At 36.1% G+C, this 27,345-nt stretch overlaps 1 protein-coding gene across 1 annotated transcript; it reads right to left on the bottom strand.

The window, feature by feature from the left end:
- Positions 1-1,829: 1,829 nt before the first annotated feature.
- Positions 1,830-26,898, bottom strand: LOC114249350 (ATP-binding cassette sub-family C member 4). Its single transcript, XM_028182878.2, has 25 exons — positions 26,529-26,898; positions 25,285-25,416; positions 23,506-23,710; positions 22,066-22,291; positions 21,418-21,515; positions 19,646-19,843; positions 19,104-19,230; positions 16,990-17,151; positions 16,611-16,798; positions 15,806-15,970; positions 15,449-15,586; positions 14,487-14,654; positions 13,974-14,093; positions 11,698-11,945; positions 11,011-11,060; positions 9,110-9,319; positions 7,995-8,225; positions 6,986-7,092; positions 4,691-4,814; positions 4,054-4,227; positions 3,735-3,862; positions 2,809-2,931; positions 2,611-2,733; positions 2,366-2,526; positions 1,830-2,287 (listed from the first exon to the last, which is right to left on the bottom strand). Exons 1-25 carry the CDS (start codon positions 26,735-26,737, stop codon positions 2,005-2,007), a joined length of 4,098 nt encoding a protein of 1,365 aa, XP_028038679.2. The 5' UTR covers positions 26,738-26,898; the 3' UTR covers positions 1,830-2,004.
- Between the last annotated feature and the right edge of the window lie 447 nt (positions 26,899-27,345).

Below are 27,345 nucleotides of genomic sequence, written 5' to 3'. Positions count from 1 at the left end.
TAAAATGATCGTGACTATTAAAATTTGCCATAAGCCTAAGATTTTTCAATCATGCATTATGTTATTCGTTCTTCGCATTTTTTTTTTATTGCTTAGATGGGTGGATGAGCTTACAGCCCACCTGGTGTTAAGTGGTTACTGGAGCCCATAGACATCTACGACGTAAATGCGCCATACACCTTGAGATATAAGTTCTAAGGTCTCAATTATAGTTACAACGGCTGCCCCACCCTTCAAGCCGAAACATATTACTGCTTCACGGCAGAAACAGGCGGGGTGGTGGTACCTTCCCGCGTGGGCTCACAAAAGGTCCTACCACCAGTAAATTGTGTTATTATTTAATTCAAAACCGTTAATAATCAGCATCCCTGCGTCTTTAGCGGTAGGCAGCGGCTTGGCTCTGCCCCTGGCATTGCTGAAGTCCATGGGCGACGGTAACCACTCACCATCAGGTGGGCCGTATGCTCGTCTGCCTACAAGGGCAATAAAAAAAAAAAAACATACGGGATTCACAAATTAAACAAACCTATACACCTAAAATCTCCAAACTGACTACGAGTATATAGCAGTAAAAGCAACTTTGAAGAATTTGAAATGGGATCGACGGTTTTAAATTACTGTTTTTAATTAAATTGCAAACTTCATAAGATATATCGATTTTTCACCTTTACGTGGTAATAATAGGGTAATAATAGGTAGTAATAGGGTTGTTGTTTTAGAAAATAGGAACAATGTTGAATTCACTGCTGGTAGGACTTCTTGTGAGTCCGCGCGGATAGGTACCACCACCCTGCCTTTTTCTGCCGTGAAGCAGTAATGAGTTTCGGTTCGAAGGGTGGGTCAGCCGTTGTAACTATACTTGAGACCTTAGAACTTATATCTCAAGGTGGGTGGCGCATTTACGTTGTAGATGTCTATGGGCTCCAGTAACCACTTAACACCAGGTGGGCTGTGAGCTAGTACACCCATCCTAGCAATAAAAAAAAAACATGTGATTTCTCAGTTTTCTTCCTAATTTTAATTTTTCTCCAAAACACACAGTCTTGGAGTTCAGAATTCTAACGCAGTCTATTCACAACTTTATTGCTGATAGAAAAGTTTACGACTGAATTATGTGTGATTTGAATTAATTCCTTTTCGTCGCTCATGGACGTTGTCAATGATATGACTGTTCCGAAGAGAGCTTAACATTAATATTAACATTAAAAAACGCATATTGATTTTTTTTTTAATATTAAATTGTAATAGAGTAAGTACATTCTAAAAAAGTCATGAAACGCTAAATTTTTTTTTTTATTAATATACGGATCATTGATTTTTCAATTTTTTTAGTCTTTGGTGATTTTATTTAAAAAGTATGAATGTATTGTCTTTGTTACCACAAAATAATTTACATGACAGAACTATTGTTAATGATTTCTGGACGTCAGTCAGTCACGTTCATAATCATTGAAATTAATACTGCATTAAAAATGTAGTTGAAATAAAAGCAAGAAATAAAAATTGATTCATAAAAAATGTTACAAAAATGAGAGTGCTATTAAGAATAAAATGGGTTGTTGTAAAGGCGGATGCACCAATGATAACTGGGAAGTGTTCATCGATGACCACAAGATTCATGGGTTTATTGTCGGGCTTGTCATAATAGCAGTATTCTTGGCGTACAGATTATTTCGTTGTCATCACCCGCGCCGACGTCTCTTGTGTTGGTGAAATAAAATGCTTAAAAACGATACTTGAAGTGTATGTATCAAAATTTTGTTAAATATGATAGTAGGCTTGTTATTTTTCGTCGTGGCTGCATAGAGTTCATAAATAATAAAACGTGATTGGTAAACATTTATTTTATTACAACTCAATATTAGGCTGAACGCCCTTAATAAATTAGGCTATCTAAACTAAACTTAAGATACCCATTGTGTTGTGATTCGACTATCATAGACATAACGGTAGGCTATTAAAAGTGCTATTTAATTAAAACTAACGATCTTCTATATAAAAGCATCATCTCATCATGTTTTCTTTCAGATTACTTTGGAAATACGCATCTTTGGCAACTTCAAATAACTTTAAGCTATTCTTCTCGCCCGTTTCTCGTACCATACTAGAAAGGTGACTATTGGGATCGGACATAAGAATGTATGGATGATCGAATTCTGCCACCTCTCCGGTACTCATTACCAGAACTCGGTCCGAATCCATGATCGTGTTCAAGCGATGTGCAATAGTCAATACGGTACATGAAGCAAAAGCACGCCGTATAGTCTGCTGAATGAAATTATCCGTTCTGAAAATTGAAGAAAGATTTTAGAGATATATTCGGTAGCCTATCAACAATTGGCGCGTCAGCTGATACAAAACTCACTGTGGATCAACGTTGGCTGTGGCCTCGTCCATAATTAAAATTTTATTGGATCTGAGTATGGCTCGTGCCAAGCACATCAGCTGTCTTTGGCCCACGGAGAAGTTAGATCCACCTTCTGTCACTTTGAAATCCAACGAAGGAACGGCCGCTTTCATGTCCACCTAAAACCACGTAAATGTTTCTCTTACCCGAAAAACTACTCTAGTTAATAAAAATTAATATAATTTTATGGTTTCTTTTCTGACCTGTTCTAACGCCCTCCAAAGCTCGTCGTCACTGTACACGCTGAACGGATCTAAGTTGTATCTGATAGTCGCAGAGAATAATACCGGTTCTTGCGGAATTATCGAGATTTTTGATCGGAGTCCCTGTAAATTTCATTAACAGTCCGTTAATGGAAATATTCGAGTACTTTAATTTCATAGAGGATAGTAAAGCTATACCTGTTTCGATATAACAGAAGTGTCGAGCCCGTCGATTGTTATAGAGCCATCGATATACGCGAATCTGAACAAGGCGGATATCAGCGACGATTTTCCTGCTCCAGTCCTGCCGACTATACCGACCTGTAATTTTTTTTTTCGATCACTTTGACAACTCATACTTCTTGAATTAAAGATGGCGACGAAGTTAAATTTACAATTACAATATTATATTTTGTAATTACTTTGATTCGATTCTTTTGTAGAATTAAATTTATATATAGACCCCGTAAAAAACGTAAAAGCTGTCACGTTAATTAATTAGTAGTTATTTGGACGTCGCAAGAAATCTTAGGAATTGGTGATTTTTATCGTTTGCTCATATATGAGTTTGCAGAGTTTGAAAATGTTTTGGTATTTGAAATGTATATTATACATTACAATAGAACTTGGCGTTTAGATTCTATTCTTGATCGGTACTCGAAGATCTCAGGCTAGCTATTGTAAAAATATTTACATAAATTTACTTGACAACTGGTCTCTTTGATTTTTGAGAACCAAATACATTACGATGAGATCCATTAATGATTATTATGGTGTAATAATTTCAATTAATAAAACGTTCTATATATAAACAATATTTTCACTTGTAGAAATAATGCAACCGTAAAAATCTATTTTTAAATCGTTTCTACGAAGGAAATCATGGAGACACATTTCCTAAAACTGCTGACGTCTCAATATTGTTTCAATTTACATAAATGTCACGCGGCTGCAAATTCTGCGCCTTGACGTAATTTAATTCTTGTATTTTGATAGTATTAAATGTCGGATAATATTGTATTGATGGTGAATGAGTGTAGCGAAGTGTTTAAAAATCCAAAGCTGCCGAAGTAAAATAAATACTTAATATTATAATTACTACTTATTGTTCTGTAATTATGTACCTTCCATCCACTTTCAATAACGATGTTGAGGTTTTTCAGCACTGCTTCTTCTTCGGGAGCATACTGTAAGCTGACATTGTCCATAATAATTCTTCCATGCGCCGGCCAAGTTGGGGGCATCGGTTTTTCTGAAAGGAAAAAAAAAACTTTGACGAAGGCCGACAAATTTTCCTAGCGCTCGTAAGTAGTAACGCATGTTATGGACATTAACATACAAAATTATGTTGCCCTAACGACTCGAAAAACACCTCGCTGACAACCATAGTTCACACAAACATTTTGCATGTTAAATATGAAATTAAAACGTCCTAATACTTACGTCCTTCAAAAAGATTCTTCTCTGATTCAATTTTAGTATACTCTAGTACTCTCTCGACGCTGGTAAGCTGGGCGAGGAACTCTACCAGCATCCGAGCTCCGTGTTGCAACATGGCCGTCAGCGTGTTACTCTGTGTTACTGCCAGACCGACACTTCCCACGGCAATGACGTTACCTGAAATATTTTGTTCCTCATTTGAAACGGTCAAGATATTTTTAAGTTTTAAAGGATCTTAGGTGAAAGATTTTCCGGGAGCTAATTAAAACTAATACCAGAATATCTTCTGGTATTAGTTTGGTATCCTAATACTACTTCGACATAATTAGTCGGCAGTAGTATAGTCATCTAATTTCCATGTCTAATCCCCTCTTTGAATCGTCCTTCGATTCCCGGAAAGCGTCTCGCAGATCGCTTAGACTGACACGGAATGGTCTGTGCGCTCTTGTGTTTGTAGTAGGTAAGTAGAAGATAATTTTGCGGACAATTTCCACGATTGAGCAGTAACGTACTACCGTCCTGTTTATTATTGCTGCAAACCAGTAATACGTTCTACTTTAAGGGGTGGGATAGAAACTTAACCACTTGAAATCACAGAATCGTCAATCAATTTTTAAAACAAATTAAGAGAAACACATACCGAAATCTATAAAGATGAACACGAAAATAACAGTAGTGAGATATATGAGGCACATCGTGTCCAAATAAAAACCAAAAGTGGTGCCTCCGCCCAAGTAACCGTTCCAGGCGGATGAATGTAAGTCCTGAAAATGAGGGTTACATACATTCTTTTGTTGTAAATTTTCAGTATCATATGTAAATAAATATCTTTTCATTCAGAGTATTCTACTATTCCATTCTGTATACTATTCTGTGATAATAGTATGACGTCATATAGTCGACGTAGACGTACATAGGATAATGTATTAATGAACGTATGATGTACTGATTGCCATACCACTTTGCAGCCGAGATCACATCATATCCATCACCAGTGCTTAGAATTTTAAAATTTTAAAGTTGAAGCTTTGTATCAATCTGTGCACTCACAGCAAATCCAATAACAAATTTTATTAAACGGTATTAGGTTGAGGAGTTTATAAAATTAGGTGAGAAAATTAACGTGGAAATACCGCTGCTACTTTTATGGACGGATGTTGCAAAAGCAGTGATATAGAGGAGACTATTATCACATCAAATAGACTATGTATTTGTTGTCAAAAACCGCTCCATTAAACTCTAATAATAAATATACGTACCTTGTCAGGTCATAAATTCTGTCACATGTTTAATGTAAAATAATTGAAACAAGTTTATTCATTATGTAACCATTCATATACCAAAATAAACTTAACAAAACATAGATTCTTATGACACTAAAGTTTATTCAAAATGACCTCCGCGATTTTGAATACAAGCCTTCAATCTGCGCGGCCAGTCGTCTATCGCAGCACGAACGAGGTCCATGTCAATATCGGCGGCTGCCTTAATCAAGGATGTCTTGAGTGACTCCAAATTGGGATGAGGCTTTGAGCACGCCTTTTCCTCCAAGTGTTGCCATATCTTGTAATCTAACGGATTCAAATCTGGACTGGAGGAGGGCCAGTCTTCGTGCCGGATGAAGTCGATTTCACGCGCCGCCAGCCAGTCTTGTGTGCTCTTCGCTCTACGAGCTGGCGCCGAATCTTGTTGGAATACCCAGTGCCTGTTATTGAACATGGTATGAGAAACAGGTTCCACAAGGTTCGTCAGGACTGTATTTTGATACACAACTGCATTCGTTTTTTTCACCTTTCTCACAAAAATGTACCTCGGTTAAGCCCCAATAAGAAACTCCCAACCATACCATGAGCGAGGATGGAAAATGACCTCGTTGGACACGCGGAATACGGTTGCTCGCTTCTTCACTACTGTGTGCGTACACCTTATCATTTTGTTTGTTGTAACTCTCTTCTACGGTAAAAATTTTTTCATCCGAAAAAAGAATTTCCCGATATTTTTTTCCCGCGTACCGCTTCAACAAAGCGCGGCATCTCTTTAGTCTCAGGTCCATTAGACGAGCATTCAAACAATGTCCTATTTTTCTTCGATATGCCCGAAGCCCTAAATCTTCATTTAACACCCTTTTCACCGTAGTTCTACTTAACCCCATCTGAAGGGCCAACAGTTTCTGCTTACGTTTGGGATTTCTTTGAATTCGCGCCTTCACAGCTTTTATCACTGCTGGAGTCTTAACAGACTGAGGGCGACCACTTCTTGACCTGTCATCTACACTAGAGTCTTTATTGTATCGTTTGATGGTACGATAAACGAATCTTTTGGTTATATTCAAATTTTTCAGTATGTTAAAAATTTGAATTGGCGCGTAACCGCAACGATGCAACGCAATAACTTCAACATGGTCTTCTTTAAGCGTCCACTCAATATTTAAAATTGAGTAAAATTCTAAAAGTATACATTTTTATTTTCATGAACAATTCGAAATTCGAATTCAATAAACTTTTTTGTGGCCAGCATTCTAGAAAAAAAGTTTTTACTGTGTGACAATACTTATGACCTGACTAGTTATATACGCGCATAACTTCAGACAGCCGTCTACAAGTTGGATAAATATATTTTTTTTGTTTTTGTTAATGTCAGAAGTAGGTTCATATGAAAAAAAAAATGTGTGGGAAATTAGAAAATTTAAGAAAACTTATCCACCACATTAAATTTTCCAATGTAACCTTATAGCTTTTCACATAGCATTGACAGAATGTGTGTAGCAAATATCAGATTTAAGTATAAAAGTAAATTCAATAAAATCAATAATTAATTTTAGTCCTCGAAGAATAATATTAATATACATTAATATAATTAAACGAGCAATACGAATCCGGTGTTTTACTACAAAATTCCGATTATTGTTTCCAATCAGTATCTTAAATCAAACTACCTGAAGTACATCGAAGTTGCTGATTAATCGGTCCTCCGCTCCCGAAGACCTGATTGTAGCTATACCGTTTAGCGATGACGTCACCATGCCAAACACTGGGCTTTTTGCTACAATACAAAATATTCTCTGTTTAGTGAGTATGTCTATGTGTCTAGACAGAGTAAGCACTGTCTCCTGAGAGACCAGTCAGAATAGGTTGCGACTTTTTGGTTGGAACGTGCACAGTAATCTTAGGTTTCTTTTTACATTTTGACTAATTAGTTTTTCTTAGGGCCCATGTCATTAGATAATAATATGTTATAGCGGATTATTAAGAGTGAAATATTTGAGAAAGTACGCAAATGTGTGAAGTAGAACAAAACAGCTGGTTTTTATTTAATACGAAACGTAATTCTGAAGGAGAATGTGGTGGTGATGCATTTGTTATTTATTGTTCAACGAAATAGATTTGAGATGACAAAATCTATACTATCTAATATATAAAAATATTCTCGTGTCACAATGTTCGTTCCCATACTCCTCCGAAACGGCTCGACCGATTTTCGTGAATCTTAGCGTGCATATCGGTCAGGGTTGAGAATCGAACAACATCTATTTTTCATCCTCCTAAATGTTAAGGGTGGTCCAACCCTAAATTTTATTTGTTATTTTTTAGACAATTTTTTTTTTATAATAAGCATACAAAAATACATACAACCCTAAATTTTCACCCCTCTACGACCAACCCTTATTTTTTATTTGCTAATTAAAAACTAAAAATTTTTTGCGAGAATTTTGTTTTTATTTTGTTATGACGTAGAATAAAAAAATTCATATTACTCTGAAATTTGACAGAAGATGACAGAATTGTTCCCCTTTGAAAGATCTAAAAAAAGTCCCCGACAGCATATGTCTATATGTTAAGGTTGGCTCACTATAACGTTTTTTATGCTTACCAAATTTGTTCTAAAATAAAGCATTATTTGTGAATTATTCCATAATAAAATTCGAATGCGAATACTTTACTCACTTGTTCCCTCCAATCTTTTAATGCTTTGTGCGGTTTTAAGATAGACTTTGACAAAGAAGTAGAACAAAGTCAGAAGTATAACAGAAGGAATCAATGTCCAATACAGTGCGATTGCGTTCAAAACGAGAATAGCTCCAAGAGTGGCGTAGATTTGAAGCACATCCAACAGAGTCCTCGGCAATATCTCGTCCAAAGCTCCCATGTCCTTAGTGAAACGATTGAGAATACGCCCTAAGAATAAAATTTACATAATTTAAAAAAACAAAACACGTCTTACTTAATGATAATAAAATATTACCGCTTCATTCATGTAATTGTTAAAGCACTCCAGGTTCAGATTTAGGCTGAGAACAGTAAGTACCATCTGAAAGATATCTGTTGCTACTCGGGATTTGGGCGTACTTGTTTATGTCTCGTAACTATATATGGTGGTACTATAATGGTGATAGGACCTCTTGTGAGTCCGCACGAGTAGGTACCACCACCCTGCCTATTTCTGCCGTGAAGCAGTAATGCATTTCGGTTTGAAGGGTGGGGCAGCCGTTGTAACTATACTGAGACCTGAGAACTCATATCTCAAGGTCGGTGACGGTATTTACGTTGTAGATGTCTATGGGCTCCGGTAATCACCTAACACCAGGCAGGCCGTGAGCTCGTCCACCCATCTATGCAATAAAAAATTTAGGACATCAGTAATACTACCAGCATTGCTGAGTCTCTGCCTACCGCTCAGGACTTTTTCATACCTCAATGAGAAAAGAATGACATGTCATAGAACTAAAGAAACATCAAGAGGCAAAACACAAAACGCACTCATAAACAATTGTTATATTAGATGCTAATATTATAATTTGCGTAATTACTGGCAGTAGGACTTCTTGTGAGTCCGCACGGGTAGGTACCACCGCCCCGCCTATTTCTGCCGTGAAGCAGTAATGCGTTTCGGTTTGAAGGGTGGGGCAGTCGTTGTGACTATACTGAGACCTTAGAACTATATCTCAAGGTGTGTGGCGCATTTACGTTGTAGATGTCTATGGGCTCCAGTAACCACTTATCACTAGGTGGGCTGTGAGCTCGTCCACACATCTAAGCAATAAAAAAAAATACAGAATTACCTGAAGAGCTCGTATCGAAAAACCTCATGATGCCTTTGATCATTGTGGAGAACATGCTGTTGTGGAGTCTACTCGAAGCGGTGACGCACAACTCCGAGAAAGGAATAACTCTTATATTGGTTATGAAAATCGTAACTAATACTATGGCTCCGTGAATCATGAGATATTGGCCGGTCGTGAACAGTCCCACTTGAACATCTAGGCCTGTATCTGCAAATATTGAAGATAATTAATTTGTATTCTCAACGTTCATATACATATTATGTATGACATTTACATAAAATTGTTATACACTAAAGGTCCCGCAGTAGTTGAAATTCGACTATAATTAATTGAAACTGTAAGTTTGTACACTATTGTGATTGTATTTTATACTTCTATAATCACAAATTTCGCCAAGACTACACTATAAAATATATTAACAAAGACAAACAATATTTTATCTATTCTGAATTTGACAACAGACGTCAAGAACAATAGTTGGACAATAAATAGTATGCATGCGTGTGTGCGTCAAATACATGGTATGTAGTGTGTGTAATGCTTTCTTTATTGATTTAATGCGCTGTAATTTTTTGTTTAGATAATGCATAAAAGATATTTTATGCATTATCTAAACAAAAAATTACAGCACTGTGCACTGCTTCTCTATATTCTCTATAAGTGTGGAAAATTTCATACTCCTCCGTCCGCGCAATTTTCGTAAAAAGGGATACAACGTTTTTGCTTCACGTATTAATATATAGATAAGCATGGAATTTGCAATACTAACATTAAGATTTAATGTAGGCATAATTACTTCTTGTAAACGTAATTATTATGATTATCGCACTAAATCTAAATGATTACTAGGGCCCAGAGATCAATGATGTATCAAAAATTCCGTCACCTACTTCGAAACCTGAGGTCGAAATCTCAACTGTATTTATTCTATTAAGTTTTAGCCATCGTTCAAATCGAAATGCAGAACTGATTTGCGGTAGAAATAAGACAGTACCTATTCGTGGGGAAATAAGACAGTACACCTATCTGTGATACTTTTTCTACCAATAATAACTAAAATTTAAAAAAAATCCGAGATTATTACATGATATTATTTTGTACTCGTGAAAATCGTTCATGAGCACTTCTTAGGTGTGAAACGGTTTAGAAAAGTGACTTGAACTCCGATTTGAACTGTCTTATCTTTTAGCCTACGATTCACTCCACTTTGAGTATTTCAAAGTAGCATTATAATGGTCAAGTGCTTTCCGGCACTGCACTTTGATTGCATATCTTAGTAGGGCTGCAAAACACATAATGAAATGAAATTAAATAAATATTAATTTACGCAATATATTCAGGAATTAAAAATAGTAGGGTCCGCATGAAAATTGATCGTATCTTAAAATCGTCATTGTTATTTAATACTAATAATCTAACCTCGTTTAGATATCGTGTCTTATCTAAATGTGTTTTATTTTATGTTTTATCCATAAAATACCTAATTTTACTTATCAATTGTACTAGTTTCATAGTTCCGACGTGTAAGATAAATAAAGTACCTGCTTGGAAACCACCTGTTATTGATAATTAAGTACAAAATCTTTTCAGTAACAATCGTTGTTAAGCTCTATAATTATAATTATAAAATTAAAGAACTTTAAAGAAATTTAACAAGATCACTATTGAACAGTTTCTGAGAATTGGATACTTTTGGGCACACATTATTTATAAACAATTAAACGTGCGGCGTTAAAAAAAATTCATATTAACATAATACATATTAACACTAAAGCTTATTCTGAGCTTTTATCCTGAAATTTTTCATACATTGAAACTTAAAAAGGGTTAAAAAAAATTTTTTTTGTATTTTATTGTGATTTTATATACTTAGAAACTAGATAGTTTTTAGTACTTACCCACTTCAGCACCTGCTAACTCCTCGTCATACGCTGCCATTGCATTCGTCCTAAAAAATATTACGAGTATATACATTTATTATATATCAATGTAGTTGCTGAATACTAAAAAATTAAACTGTGAATTTTAAAGTAGTAATTAGATAAGTCATTGAAAAAATAGTATCTAGCAAGTACTTTTTTTTATTTTTTTTTATTGCTTAGATGGGTGGCTCACAGCCCACCTGGTGTTAAGTGGTTACTGGAGCCCATAGACATCCACAACGTAAATGCGCCACCCATCTTGAGATATAAGTTCTAAGGTCTCAAGTAAAGGTACAACGGCTGCCCCACCCTTCAAACCGAAACGCATTACTGCTTCACGGCAGAAATTAGGCAGAGTGGTGGTACCCACCCACGCGGACTCACAAGAGGTCCTACCGCCAGTAATTACGCAAATTATAATTTTGCGGGTTTCATTTTTATTACACGATGTTATTCCTTTACCGTGGAAGTAAATCGTGAACATTTTTTGAGTACGTATTTCATTAGAAAAATTGGTACCCGCCTGAGATTCGAACACCGGTGCATCGCTCGACTCGAATGCGCCAGACGTCTTATCCGTTAGGCCACGACGACTTTAAAACATGAGATAATCCAAGCTTAAAGAATAATCGACTCAAACTAGATACTTATAATAATGTTTACCAGTAACTGATCCAGTAGTCAGCGCCAGCCGAGGAAGCCGCTGTTAGGATGATCAGCAAAAAGGTGAACAACAAAAAACAGATGTTTCCTCCGGCTCGGAAGTATGCCGCGATCACTGACCACTTTAGATTACCGGACTGGCGCTCTTCGTCGGCCATCTTCTGAGCTTCGAATTGCTCTAAATCATCAGTCTCATTTATAGACAATTGATTTTTAAATAAAACCGGATTTTCTTTTTCTTCTTTGCCCTAAAAAAACAATCAACGATGATCGTCTTAATAGCGCCACAAGTAAATTTTAAAATGGCTATTTAATACGTTATACTATCTTAAACTAGCTGCCTCAGAACTGAACTCCAATTTAAGTACTAGTGAACATCTAATAACCGTATTTCGATATAATCGATAATAATATCCGTAATGACATCTGGAGAGCGGTAAAGTTGTTTTCTAATCTAACTGAGATTGTGACAAAGGATAACTCCCTCCTGGCAAATCCATTAGGATTAAAAAGAAAACGTAATTACATTTTTAAAAAAATTTATTGCTTATATCGGTGGACGAGCTCACAGCCCACCTGGTGTTAAGTGGTTACTGGAGCCCATAGACATCTACGACTTAATGCGCCACCCACCTTGAGATATAAGTTCTAAGGTCTCAATTATAGTTACAACGGCTGCCCCACAGTTCAAACCGAAACGCATTACTGCTTCACGGTAGAAATAGGCAGGGTGGTGGTACCTACCCGCGCGGACTCACAAGAGGTCCTACCATCAGTAAAAATTTGGTAATTTTTACATTTCAATGGACGGGGTAACTAGCCGAACAGAATTAAATGAAAATGAAATGAAATTACCAACATAGGTAATTTACGAGGGTTCAGATATGTTTATCATGATAAATTACATGATGAAAATCAACTACAACAAAAAAAATAGCGAGGTAAATTATTTCTAAGTTTTTCTAAGTTACAAACAGCTAAACGCGATCGAAACCGCAGGACATGCTTCGTAAGAAATATTCGACAAACAATTCTAAAGTTCATGTCAATTTATTGTTGTAATCATTTTATGATGGAATTTATCGGATAACAAAAACTAAGTCTGCCATTATAGCGCCGACACGAAGTACGTATAAGGTTTCTTTGAAATCTGAACATTAGTTATAGTATAGAGGAAAATCTCTCGCGATTAAATGGCTATCTTCAAGTTTTATGATGTCACTTTTATTTTATTAGACGCTAAAGTCCCACTTTCGAGAGTATATAATTTTTTAATGTTCTATTTGCGTAATTGTACTTAAAAACATAATAATACTAATACTATTAAATAGAGTATTAATATGAATATTAATACTCTGGATATTAATACTATATAAGTGTTAATAATACCGGTACCTGCGTGTTGAATACTTGACAAATTTCAAAACTACTGTATTTATAATGGCATAATCATTTTGGCTATCATGTTTTTTTTTATATTGCTTAATTGGGTGGACGAGCTCACAGCCTACCTGGTGTTAAGTGATTACTGTAGCCCATAGAGATCTACAATCCTTAAAACCGAAACACGTTACTGCTTCACGGCAGAATTAGACAGGGTGGTGGTACCCCCCCGCGCGGACTCACGCGACGTTCTACCACCAGTAAAATCTAATCACCTACCACGAGAGTCGTTGGTTTTACTATAACAAAAACCTTACCTCTTCAACAACAAGTGTTCTAAGTTACAATAGAATAATTATATTATCTACGCACGCATAGAGGGCAAATAAAGAAACAATCTTTTTAATTTATGTAGATTAGTCTTTTTAAAATCAGCGGTCGGGGAACCGAGGTAAATTACCCCAAATGGGGTAAAATTAAACTTTTGTGAGTAAAAAATATATACTGAAGTGAAACTTCTTTAGAATCGTTGTGATTTCAAATTATCATGGGGCTATAATATGAAATATGCTAAAAAGAAGCGATTTCGTTTTTTTTTTTGTTCTTCTCCATGGGGTAATATCAACTTACACAAAAATATTTTGGGGTAATAATTAAAAAAGTTCCCCGACCGCTGGTTTAAATATTTTGATCTAAATTATATATCATTCGAGTTAACCATAATTTAATCACAAGAATAATATTACATAAATGCACAGACGATAACGTACAATTCAAAACTAATTGCATAATAATTGTAACAACGCACATGTTTCATATTTACACATCCCGCGTGTATTTACCGAGTGTATTCAAGTAAACAAAGCAAAGGAATATCTCGTTATTATACTCACCCGTGATCCCAAACTTTCCGTGTCTTTTTCTTTGTTTTCTTGTAGCGAAGATAACATCAAGGAGAATGCCTTGCCTGCGGCGGTGAGCTCATCGAATGTTCCCATGTTCTCGATGCGGCCCTAAAGGTTCAAAATAAATTTCAAACCGATTTTCTTCAGAGAACTTCAAGTCTACGCGTCGATTCTTTTATATTAAAATGAAATGCAATAGCAATTTAAACTATTATTCCTATAATCTTACTAATTAAATCAAAAACGACATTAAGCATTTAAATGAATTTCAAATTCGTTTTACTTTTCTTTGGTGTTTCTTTAGCACCCATCTAGGCGTGAATAAGGTCTCGTTCCATCCGGTGATAATTCGTTATTGGAACTCATTGATGTCGCACCGATGCACTTAATTTAACTGTGCTGCATCGCGGCAGAAGTGGGCTGTCTATTAGTCTCTGCCCATTCATGTTTACAGCCAGAAAAAAATACAATGATAGTTAAAATTTTTATGTATTTCCAAACCTCGTTCATGACGACAATGTAGTCGGCAGCTTTGAGGAAGTGTATCTGATGTGTGACAAGTATCCTCGTGCGTTGTCGAAGGTATCCATTTATGCAGCCTTCAAAAAGCTGTCTCCCCACATTCGCGTCAACCGCAGATAGCGGGTCGTCCAGTAAGTAGATGTCGGCCTAGATACACAATAATAATAGCAATTTCTTAAACAATCAAATCGAATACGATAATATGAATGAAACGCAAACGGGAGCTCTCGCTTGCTTTCAGCTATACATCGGGAAGGAGAGACTAGCTAAAAATAGGGTTTCTTTTGAAGACTCATCGAAATTAGCGAGGGAGTTTATTTTTCGAAAGGTGGTTGTAAGTATTCTCAGCCTAAATTCTACGCTACTGACAAAGATAAAAAAGCGATTACTATTTAGATGATATACTTTATATAAAGGAATGAAAATTTAAACGACATATAACTATAATCTATGGAATGCAAACAACTTAAGCTATCGTCTAAATATAGAACTAGATTCATTCAAGGAACTTGAGCGTCGTGGCTTGCCTTACGTGCCTTTGTGCGACATTATAAAATATTTCCTACGATAAAACAGTTCGCTATTGCTTACTGGAGCCGCGTATTTTAATGAGGAATTCGTTGAAAAAACTTCGAGTTTTCCTTGGAACGAAATTGTTTTAAAATGTGTCTATAGACTGAATTAGAAATGAATTATTAATTTTAATCAAATAAGAGAAACTGATGATGATGACCTATTAAGGGAATATGGATGACCACATATTCCCTTAAATGTATTCACAATACTGTCCAGGATTGAATAAGATCTAAGAGATTTTTTTTCCAATATTCTAATTTTCAAGATCAGATATTTATCAAGCTTATAAAAATGATAACGTAACACAGTTTCGCTTTTATTAAAATTGGATTGGTTTTTCTGCAACAAACATGAAATCAATTTACCTCTCTGTAGACAGAACGAGCTAAATTGATTCTGGCCCGCTGTCCTCCCGATAGTGACACCCCTCTCTCTCCCACCAACGTCTGGTCTCCGTATGGGAATTGTTTAAAGTCCTTTTCCAATGCACATGCTTTGCAAACCTACAAAACGAAATTAAATTTCTTGATTTATAAACATATGAAGATTTGTTTCATTGTGAATCATGACTTCATCTATGTTTCAGTTCAGCATTTAATATCGGTAGGCATTAATTCGCCAGTACTAGCTTCTGAAGAAAACAAGCCACAAATATGTTTGTACTCTATCCGCATTTAATAAAGCTAGCAAAATGGAATGCAAATAAGAAAATATTGACTCACCATCTTATATTTTTCCGGCTCAAAGGGTAAACCGAAAAGTATGTTTTCCCGGACGGTACTAGGGAAAAGCCACGCCTCTTGGCTGGCGTACGAAACCTTTCCATAGATTGAAACTGTGCCAGTGGCCGGAGGCAATTCCTTTAGGAGCAGTTGCAGAATTGAAGACTGAAAAACACAAGCAGCATTGGCTATCAGGACATTCCGTTATTAAAAAAATTGCTATTTTAATTTATGAACACATGTCCTGACTTTTTTGATAACATTGTATGTGTGTAATATTTTTTAATAAATAAAACTAAATAGTTAGATGTATATCATTATAATGCAAGTGCACACTACTATGGTAATGAGCACAATTGCATCTCTCGATGTGACAACACTGGGCATGTTATTCTTTAGCCACTTACGTAGCATAAAAATTGATCTACGTATTTCAAATAAAGTATGTGCATTATAATGCTCAAATGAATATAGTATACCTAATCAATCAACACTATTCTTTACAATGATGAAACTTGGAAACGTTTTGAAATGTTTTACTGGTGGTAGGGGGTCTTGTGAGCCTGCACGGGCAGGTACCACCACCCTGCCTATTTCTGACGCTTCCATTGTACTGTAAAACTTAAACTTAAAATTAGATATATTATTTCAATATAGGTGGCGGCATTTACGTTGTTGATATCTATAGACTCTATTCATATAAGCATTTGTTTTTTATTAAACACCAATTTCAACGATACGAGGCAATAAAACGTTTATTTAAGCATTCTACAGAACGAGGCCGTGATTGAAATAGTCTGAATACCTTCCCAGACCCGACGGCGCCAATGATAACGCATAGTTTCCCTTTGCGGAGTTTCATTGAGATATTCTTGATAGCTAAGAAATTTGGGTCGCCTGTCCAGCTAGCTGAGACATCGTGTAATACCACGGCCGTGTCGTCCAGATGAGACATGCGTCTTAAGAGTTTTGAATTGTTACGTTTTACCAGATCTGAAAAAAATATGCATTTATTCAATGAAAATGTTCAAAAAAATTAAAGATAAGATGTGCTACACTTGGCATTGTTCCTTGTCCTACTACCGTTCTATATTTTCTACCTTTATCACCTTTCCGTAAAATGACACTACCACCAGAGTGTACCACTCGATTGATGTAGAGAGATATAGATTCAATATACTCACTGTTGCTAGAGTTGAGGTCGATAGGTAATATTTCGGTTTTCTGGCTGTACGATAGGGGTCTAACAGTTGGCTCAGATTTACGGAAACTTCCAGTTACATTACGGAATATGTTCGAACCAACAGGCGCCAATGAATCTCGCTTCACTAAATCTGGCCGATCCTCTGCAAAATATCGTAGGCTGATAAACCATTTGGGCGGTATATTATAATTACAACATTACATTTTGGCGGGAACGCGAGGGGTGAAGTTGTGTGATTTGTTTTATTTTGTTTATTCAGTGTTTCTTCAGGTTAAAATGTATAATAACGGTGGTTTATTAACTGTTTAATATCTGTGAAAGTGCACAAATGTGGGAAAATGAAACAAAACCACTGGACATAACTTCTCGGGATCCTCCAAAAAGTCCACTGAAAAAATCTCAGTAAATGACCACCATTTTACTGAGAATATTTCATCCCATATCATCTCATCTCAGTTCATTTAATTTCATCCCAGTTGATTAATGTCTCAAATTAATCATGTTCATTTCATTTCATTTTATTTCACTTCATATTATCATTTTTTATACATATAAGAATATAGATTAAAATAAATGAAGAAATGAATGAAAAAAAATTACTTAAAGGTCTTAGTTACCAGGTCATAAAATCTCTTAAAAAAACATTACAACACACGTGGAACAGCAATGTCTACATACAGTATTTACAATGGTAATTAATACGTTAATTAAATTTAGACGGTAGGCAGCGAAAGGGCTGTTTACAAGCGTCATTGGCTACTTATTATTACCGTGTGCTTACAATGACAGTAAAAAAATGCTAAGCGAGTAATTAAATTGGACTTATTTGAATAACAGTATAGAAGTTAGCTTTGTCAATCTAATCACTTTTTTATTTGCAAAGTGTATTTTGACTCCGCACGAGCAGATACCATCCTGCAGCCTTTTTTATTGCTTATATGCGTGGACGTACTCGCGATCAGGAGGCTGTTAAGTGCTTACCGTAGGCCATAGGCATCAACAACGTAAATTTTGCCACTCACCTTGAGGTTTGAACTTGAAATCTCAGTCTTAAATTATTATTACAGTGGCTGCGTTACCCTTCAAACCATATTGCTTCACAGCTGAAATAGGCGGAGTGGTGGTGCCTATCCGTACAGACTCACAAGAGGACCTACCCCCAGTAAGCCTATATCCTCTATGAATCGAAGCAATCATGCCTCTGGTTTGAATGATAGAACAGCCGTTATAAAATAAAATTCAGACCTCAACCTCGTGTCCTAAAGAGAGAGGCGCAATCTCATTGCTCTCCAATGCCAAATGATCACTGAGGGCTTCTATCTATCTACAACTATAACATAATCAACAATTTTGTCGCAAATACATAATAACATAACTAATAACACGAAATTTCTTCCGTGTTTGATAACTAGGTTACGTTACATAAGAAATGTGGAAATAAACGTTTTTATCGCGTTTTTATGAACACGCCGCAATAAATGTTGCTCTTTGAGTTGAATTTTGTGTTTTTAAACTATCTTTTCGATTACCTAGAGTTTCATTGAACTAAAACTAGTATAGTTTTAGAGAAAAAAGTGCTAGGTTGTTTTTTTTTTTTTTTTATTGCTTAGATGGGTGAACGATATCACAGCCAACCTAGTGTTAAGTGGTTAATGGAGCTCATAGACATCTACAACGTAAATGCGCCACCCACCTTGAGATATAAGTTTTAAGGTCTCAAGTATAGTTACAACAGCTGCTGCTGCCCCACCCTTCAAACCGAAACGCATTACTGCTTCACGGCAGAAATAGACGGGGTGGTGGTACCTAACCGTGCGGACTCACAAGAGGTCCTACCACCAGTAATTAAACAAATTATATTTTTGCGGGTATGATTTTTATTACACGATGTTTTACCTTCACCGTGGTAGTCAATCGTGAACATTTGTTGACTACGTATTTCATTAGAATAATTGGTACCCGCCCGGATAGAAGGTGCCCGGTTAGAAGTGTGCTCTATGAAAGGGTTTTACAGCGGTTTTAGGTATTCTGATTTTAAAATTAATAATGAATTACACCTACGGCGAACTTTCTTAATGACATTTAGGTATTTACCTGCGACGAGAAACTCCTGAACTCGTCGAAGAGACACCATTAATTCGGCAGTGAAAGTCAGAATGAGAGGTAGAATCAATGTGATATTGAGTTGTGCAGCGTTCATGAATTGTTGTAAGGGATAAATCTAAAAATAGTTACTATTTTTACCATCGTGTAATTAATATAAAATCTAAAATAATAGCTACGGTTGGTTGTAATCGATCAATAACTAAAATACATTTTCGATAATTGTGAGCACAAGAAATTACGTCTTATTAAATAAATACAACTTAGGTAGGCATAAGAATTCCTTTTTTAAATTGGTCCGATTTTGAATACAGCTGTTTGCGAGTGCTAATAAATTTTCCTTGGGGATCAATTTCAACTTAGCAAACAATAAATGTAGCATCTGTATATATAGTATATACTGTAAAATAACTCAGAAAACCACATAGTTGCTGTTACATACAACATTGTGTAGATAATACTCAAATAAATCTAGAAAGAGTTCACGATTTTATTAGTATAGGGCGTAGTTACAGTAGATTCAAAGAACTTACCACAGTGGCACTTAATGCATTACCCAATAATATATAAGTAAGTATTGTTATGAAAAGCGCAGCTCTCTCTGTGAATATCATGAAGCCAAGGAATATGGTTCTCAGTATAGTCGCTGTACGGACTTCTTTTAGCTCGTCGCTACGTTTCTCAGCCACCGATTTTTGGAACGGTACTTCCCATGCGTACATTTTGATCACCTAAACAAAAGCAATGCATTATTTTTCAGGGACATTATTAAAAATTTCATTGGCCTAAATAAATAAAACAACGGTTTATTGTGTGTACGGCTATAGTCTCAATTAAGATGACATACATAATATGTTCATCAATTAATAAATCCACGATAATATATCATTGAAAACGTTGGTAAAACATACAGATATAAATCTGTGTTATACAAAAATGTGCTCGCCTACATAGTTTCAAGGTGCAGAGAAATAGAGAGATCTGTTTAGTTTATTGTCCCAATATATACTATTATTTTAAAAAAAAAAAATGTTTTAAAACGTTTACATGTTTGATTAAGTGTAATTCGAATAATTTTTTGTGTCTTGTGTCTCATTCATAAACGCATGGATGTCTGGTGTTATCCACATGCTAAATACAACGACGGTCAGTAATTGGAACAGATTGAGCACGTCACAACAAAAAATTAAATTTCACAATCTTATCACGTTATCTTAAACGGCTTTGTTAAGCAATAATAAGAACGCATCTACAAATATACTCGTATAAGCAAGCAGAAAGCAAAACAATATTCTGTTTAATTCGTCTCACACGGGGCTGCTGTCATAAGCCCATATTTTAATCGTCCACTTCACCTTGTGCACTACGTCATGTTTGGTAGTAATTTTTCTCATATTCTACTGAAACTTTGTACAGATATTAAGCCGGAGGTAATTGCAGAGGCAAGATTTTATCTAATCTAACGCCCTCTTTTCATAATCATTTTTTTAATATGTTGTTAGTATTTTGTGGTTACATTTGAGGTGATGTATGTCATTATACATTTTATTTATTTATTTTTTATTGCTTAGATGGGTGGACGATATCACAGCCCACCTGGTGGTAAGTGGTTACTGGAGCCCATAGACATCTACAACATAAGTGCGCCACCAACCTTGAGATATTATTTCTAAGGTCTCAGTATAGTTACAACGGCTGCCCCGCCCTTCAAACCGAAACGCATTACTGCTTCACGGCAGAAATAGGCAGGGTGGTGGTACCTACCCGCGCGGACTCACAAGTCGTCCTACGCAAATCAGTAATTACGCAAATTAAAAATTTGCGGGTTTGATTTTTATTACACGATGTTATTCCTTCACCGAGCAAGTCAATCGTGAACATTTGTTGAGTGCGTATTTCATTAGAAAAATTGGTACCCGCCTGGGATTCGAACACCGGTGCATCGCTCAACGCGAATGCACCGGACGTCTTATCCTTTAGGCCACGACGACTTCAATTAATTGCTTCTTACTCATACTCGTTTCAATAATGCAATGCACGTATATTTATATTTTCCAGAATTTCTCTAAATTAAACGGTTGTCTAGAAGAGATCGCTTTTACCGATAAGACCGCCTATTGTACAAATGCTTTTTGACTGTGTTTGAATGTAAATTGTGTTTTAGTGTGCAATAAAGTGTATTCTCTCTCTCTCTCTCTCTACACGTTTAGATTTCCACACTTACTCGTATAATATGGAGTCTGGTCATGCCATAAAAAATACTTAAACATCATGATTGGTATGTAGTATAAATACGCTTACAAACCTGAATGCCGCTAATGACTTCGCTCATTAATTTGATCCTCTCATCGGTTTTTACAGCGTTCCGGGCGCGAACTTTTCCAACAATGTTTCCGAGCACACCTGCGAGACATCTTAATTTTAGATAAAACGAATTAGAATTCATTCATGAACGTGATAGACCGTTCCAAACAAGGACATACAAAAATAAATATATTGTTAAACTAGCGGCCCGCTCCGGCTCCGCCCGGGCCTTAACAAAATTTTCAACGATATTTGACGTTGTTTTATTTTTTTAAATAAAAGAACACTTATTGCGACACAACTATAAAAGTCAGACATATGCTGTCGCGTCACTTTTTGTAAATAATAATGTGTTCTACAAAGCCGTAGTACATTATTTTATTCTATCATCAATAGTTTTCGCAGAGCACGCGATGAAAAGAATATTTTAGGTAATTTTTTTACACCTTGGGTTACATTATTGGAGTTTTGATAAGGATCCCGATTTTTTTTTTCAAAAAATATTATAGCCTATGTCACTCGGGAATAGTTTAGCTTCCAAACAGTGAAAACATTTTTCCAATCGGTTCAGTAGTTTCGGAGCATATTCAATACAAACAAACAAACAAACAAATCTTTCCTCTTTATGATATTATAATATAGATATTACCTTGAATAGGGAGTGCTATGACAACAAGGGAAGCTAAGCCAATGAGAGCTGCAACACCAGCTTGAAGGTAGCCCAGATAGCAGACAGCAACCAACTGTATGGGTATGATCCAAACGAAATGCAAGAATATGAAGGCATTGTCGTATCTTTGCAGGTCGTTTGAAAGTATATTGACTACTTTCCCGGCCGTCGTGTCTCCTAAAGCACCATTGTTCATGCGCATTACCTTAAATGAGAAATTCGATCACATCGTTATTTATTCGGCTTAGGCGAGTCTTGGATACAACTAAAATTAATTTTATGGTTTAATCTCGAGCATCAGACGTCCGTTAAAACTGTAAAGTATTCGGAACGTCAGAAACAATAAATGCGAGGTTTAATTGGTTAAAAGATAATTTGAAAATTTTGTGTAATATATCAACGTTGTTGACTTCGCCGGGAACAAGTTTACTAAAATGCAGCTTTGATAAAGATACCCGTTATTCAAACACGGGTATCTTACAGATATTTATTTGGTTCATTCAATTCGTTGTCACTGAACAAATATTGGTAGCTCTGAAAAAGTAAATAAATATTCGGTATAAAAACGATACCTTTTAAAAAATTTTGAATATTTAATATTCCAAACATCTAAGGTTAAGATTACCAACGCCTATGTATGAACTAAGTAAATAAAAATTCATAAACATAAAACTGTTTTTTTGGTGTTCTTTCAGAAATCAATGGTGATATTTTGATTCATACTTAATCATTATTACATTAGAAAAAATAATTCTAGCAGTCATTAACGAGAAATAGATACGGCTGTAATATAAGCTCCAAGAAATGGAGATAAAAGACCAAGAAACACGTTCTCGCATGTCCTTTAACTGCTTTTTGCTTTACTTTGAGCCTTCTAATTTTGTTTTTACACATATTTTTTATTATTATCCCCATATTATGTTACCTGTGTGTGTATCTTCATATCTGACAATTTTAAAAAAACAATTACGATTCTTTTTAACTTTAGGAAATAAATACTGTTAACGCTAAATATGTTATGGTATTTTTTATTTTCTGTTGCTCCAAATAAATAGTCCCAAGTGGGTAAACGGCCCACCTGATACTATATGGCTACAAGGAAGCAAAATTTTTGCTCGCCTTGAACCCTGAGGTCGAAGTTTCATATTTATTGTATATTGACTGTACCGTCTTTACTGGTGGTAGGACTTCTTAAGAGTCCGCGCGGGTAGATACCATCACCCTGCCTATTTCTGCCGTGAAGCAGCAATGCGTTTCGGTTTGAAAGGTGGGCCAGCCGTTGTAATTAATAATAAAATAAATAAACTAAAATAAAAAAAACGTCCTTCAAGCGAAATACTGAATAATTTGCAGAAAGATGGGAATGCACACGCGATACGTTAACATAAAATGCATCAAAAAGTGACACTAGAACACTACCTTCCTGAACATCAAAGAGCTTGTAGCAATTCTAAGTTTCATTCCGAATTGGGAGCAAAATAAATTGCCGTGGTGGTTCAGATAGGCTGCAATCCAATTAATGATTATCATACTGAGTGCGTAGTATACCGCTTCCATTTGCGTAATAGGCGGATCCACTGTCCAATACGTGAGCAGCTCTCCAAATAACAGCGGTGTTATAATACTGTGAATAATAAATTAATTAATATGTATTTATTGAGTATTCAGAAGTATCGTAGTATAGATAGCTGCCGCCGCTGACTACTCCCCGAATCCTGATCACGCAGGAGCAAGTCACCGCCGACGCCATAGACACGTCCTTACGGATCCACCTAATCCAATAACCTTTTCATTAGACGCCTTCAGCTCTAACACTAGGAGCAGGCTTAGGGACCCCGGTAACCGTACTCGTCGAACTCGACAAAGAGTTCGCCGTGCAACCTAACCCATGAATCAGCTCGCTGAGTTTCTCGCCCGATCTTCTCAGCGAGTCGCGATTCCGATTCGGTAGTAGATTCATTCGCGAAGCAGTTGCTCTTGAGTTGTTAGGTCTCCTTAGGAGGCGCTCGGGTAGCTGTTAGCAAATTCCACCCCTCCTGGCTGAGCCTTTGCTCGTCCACCTGTCCTGGTGAAACTGGAAAGGCCGACGGGCCACCAGTAATTCTTCAATCATAAAAAAAATTGTATAGAAGCCGGTCCTGCGGACCGAATGGTAAACAGTCGTCATCGTTATTATCGAATCCGTCGCTTGCGACGAAGGGCTCGTCAAGTAAATTAACCCACAGACACAGCCCACAGAGTTTCTCGCCGGATCTTCTCAGTGGGTTACGTTTCCGATCCGGCGGTAGATTCCGCCGGATTTTTAGAGCCCTGTGAGCTCATCTACTAGTTAAGGTTACGCTGATATGGCCTACAGCTTAGGTAGGAAAAAAAAAAACCAATTGAAGTTTTTCCATTGCTTACAGTGACTAAACATTTTTATCTATCGCTAAAAGTATACTGTTTTAGTTAAAATAAACGTACGCCACATATTCCTAAAGACCGTGATGTTACTAAGTAAGAACCTTGTACCATCGTGAACAAAATTTCAATGGATCAACGTATGTGTTCCACATAGAAGTGGATAACCAACAAATACATTTAAATACATACATTTATATATGCATGCATGCATGCATGAAGATAAATCATTTTCAGGCTGATTTTGTCAAAGAAGCATAAAGATAAAATTGCAAAGCGTAGGACTGTCATTCCACTTTACCTTATTGTATTTGGTTAGCAATAAAAGCTTTAACTGCTCTACAACAAGGATAAAAAACATATGACTGGATTTTGTTTTATGAAGGAAGGATATCTGGCGGCTTGGAGGCCTTTCCAGTTTCACCAGAACCGGTGGGCAAGCGAAGGACCTGCCAGGAGAGGAGGGATTTGGTAATAGCTGCCCGATCGCTTCCGGAAGTGACCTAACAACTAAAGGGCAGCTGCTTCATGAATGAACCTACCACCGGATTGGAACTGCAACCCCCTGAGAAGATCCGGTGAAAAACTCAACGGGCTGACGTTTGAGAAAGGTTGCACGTCGATCTCTTTGCCGAATTCGACGGGTAGGGCTACCAGAGTCCCTAAGCCTGCTGCTATTGTTCTGGCTGAAGGCGTCTAATGGAAGAGTTATTAGATCTGATAGATCCGTACGGACGTGGCAACTTGGTTCTTAAATATATGTTATTATTACTATTATTATTATACACTAAGGGTTACCGTAAAATCGCAAAACCGAATTGCATAATACCGCCAGGCAAAAAAGACCATCCGAATGTTTTGAACAATACTTTAATAAGCGATGGGTCTCTACCGGCTGCCCGTGCATTATGCTCCTCCAATAACCATGCCCTGTAACATATAGAATACGATAAAGCATAAATAGATAACATAAATTGATAGTCTAATTTTTGTACCGATGCTCATTACCTGCGGATTTATTTTTGATACAAATCTGTAATATATTTCTGTTCAAAGGGTAAGGAATAGAATTTGTTGTAATAAAATCGAGCCCCGTTCCTTACCACATCGAGATGTCTATTGGCATCGAACACTGAAGGTCGTATGCTAGTCGACGACATCAGTCCTCAACAATAAGCAATTTTCATGCAAATTAACATTTAAATTAATGTTTCGTAAAAAAAGAATTCTTCGCTTTACAAACAAAAACATTGTACTATTAAAACTGTAATGATAATATCGTGAACGTGTTGTATAACTACATTCGTAAATACATTACAGAATTGTATTTTCTTTACTTAACGACTTGACATAAATTTTATTTCTTTGTATTTGGCCTTACTTTATTTAATCCAGAAAAAAACATTTAACGGATTTATTGGGAGGTAACATTTCATTGTCATTAATGATCTTTTTAGAAAAAATAAAGAAATGTAAAAATATAGAAATTTTAGTTCATAAATCTCATGGCAGACATCACTTGTACAAACGGCCGACTGCCAATGACGCAATATAAAAATATGTTAATGCTGCAATCATTTGAAACGAATTTATTGTAATTGTATTAAACCATATCGCCTATTATAATAATATAAACGAAACATTTGAGATTTTTTTTATTGCGTAGATGGGTGGACGAGCTCACAGCCCACCTGATGTTAAGTGGTTACCGGAGCCCTTAGACATCTACAACGTAAATGCCGCCACCCACCTTGAGATATGAGTTTTAAGGTCTCAGTATAGTTACAAGCAGTATGGCGTTGATATAAATATAAAAAAACATATTGTTTATAAAATTAAAATTGTATCGCTAAAAATACATTTTTGGATCTTTACCGTACTTTATAATGACTAGTGCTTGGAATAAAAAAAAATCATTACATTATTAAAACTAATTTGAATTTTCTAACTCCAATATTAAACATTGATTATTGATGTTCACTCGATTGTAAAAATTTAATTTGAGGGTTTTGCCTACATTTAAATGTATAATTCGCACATACCTTTCTAGCTGATCTCCGACTAGTTTCGAATTGTATTGATTTTTAGGCGGAACTAAGTCTTCTTCTTCTAAATCCCTGTAGTTCCCTCTATAAAACAATGGAAACATCCAACAGAATAACGAACGAGAAAACGCTCCGGGAGGCTCTTTCATCGTAGGCAATTGTTTTTTCTTTTTCTGCTCATCAACTTTTTCACTTCCAACACCCATGTTTAGATTACAGTTCAACAACGACACCACCTAAATTAACTATTAATTTATAAATGAATTATTTACGAATTAAGCATAAGCCATGAGCCCCGGTGTTCTCAGAAAACGCGGAGTTCGAACTGTGTAGTTTCACAAATGAAAACTGACTGTACACGCTTAGTGATAATTTATTTGCCACACACTATTATATTGGGTGTAATCTAAATTATCGGTATTTATTGATAAGGTTACGTCGTTTCCACATTTACTCTTTAATCGATCGATAGAGCCCATTTTAAATTGTGTTTATGTGTAAAAAATGTGTTTATAAAAAAATGTACGTCCGGAATTCCCGATAGTTTTATTATTTTCTACATTCAATATAACAAATTAGAGTAAAAATTATAAATGGCATAAAATAAAGTGTATATGTTTGTTATAATATGACATTTAGTAGACATACTTATCATCATCATTCACATTAATAGATTGAAAATAACATTATTGGTCTGACTGAGTCCACTATGGTCGAATGTACTCGTAACGCTTCGAACCGCCAGACCTGGAAGCGCATTGCCTGGAGGGCGGTTGTCGGGAGCATGGGCGACCTAACAGGTCCTACTGCACAT

Source organism: Bombyx mandarina, chromosome 15 (genome assembly GCF_030267445.1).
Source record: "Bombyx mandarina strain Sakado chromosome 15, ASM3026744v2".
Taxonomy (NCBI): Eukaryota; Metazoa; Arthropoda; class Insecta; order Lepidoptera; family Bombycidae; genus Bombyx; species Bombyx mandarina.
The sequence above is the reverse complement of the archived record's forward strand: the minus strand, read 5'-3'. Positions and strand labels throughout refer to the sequence as shown.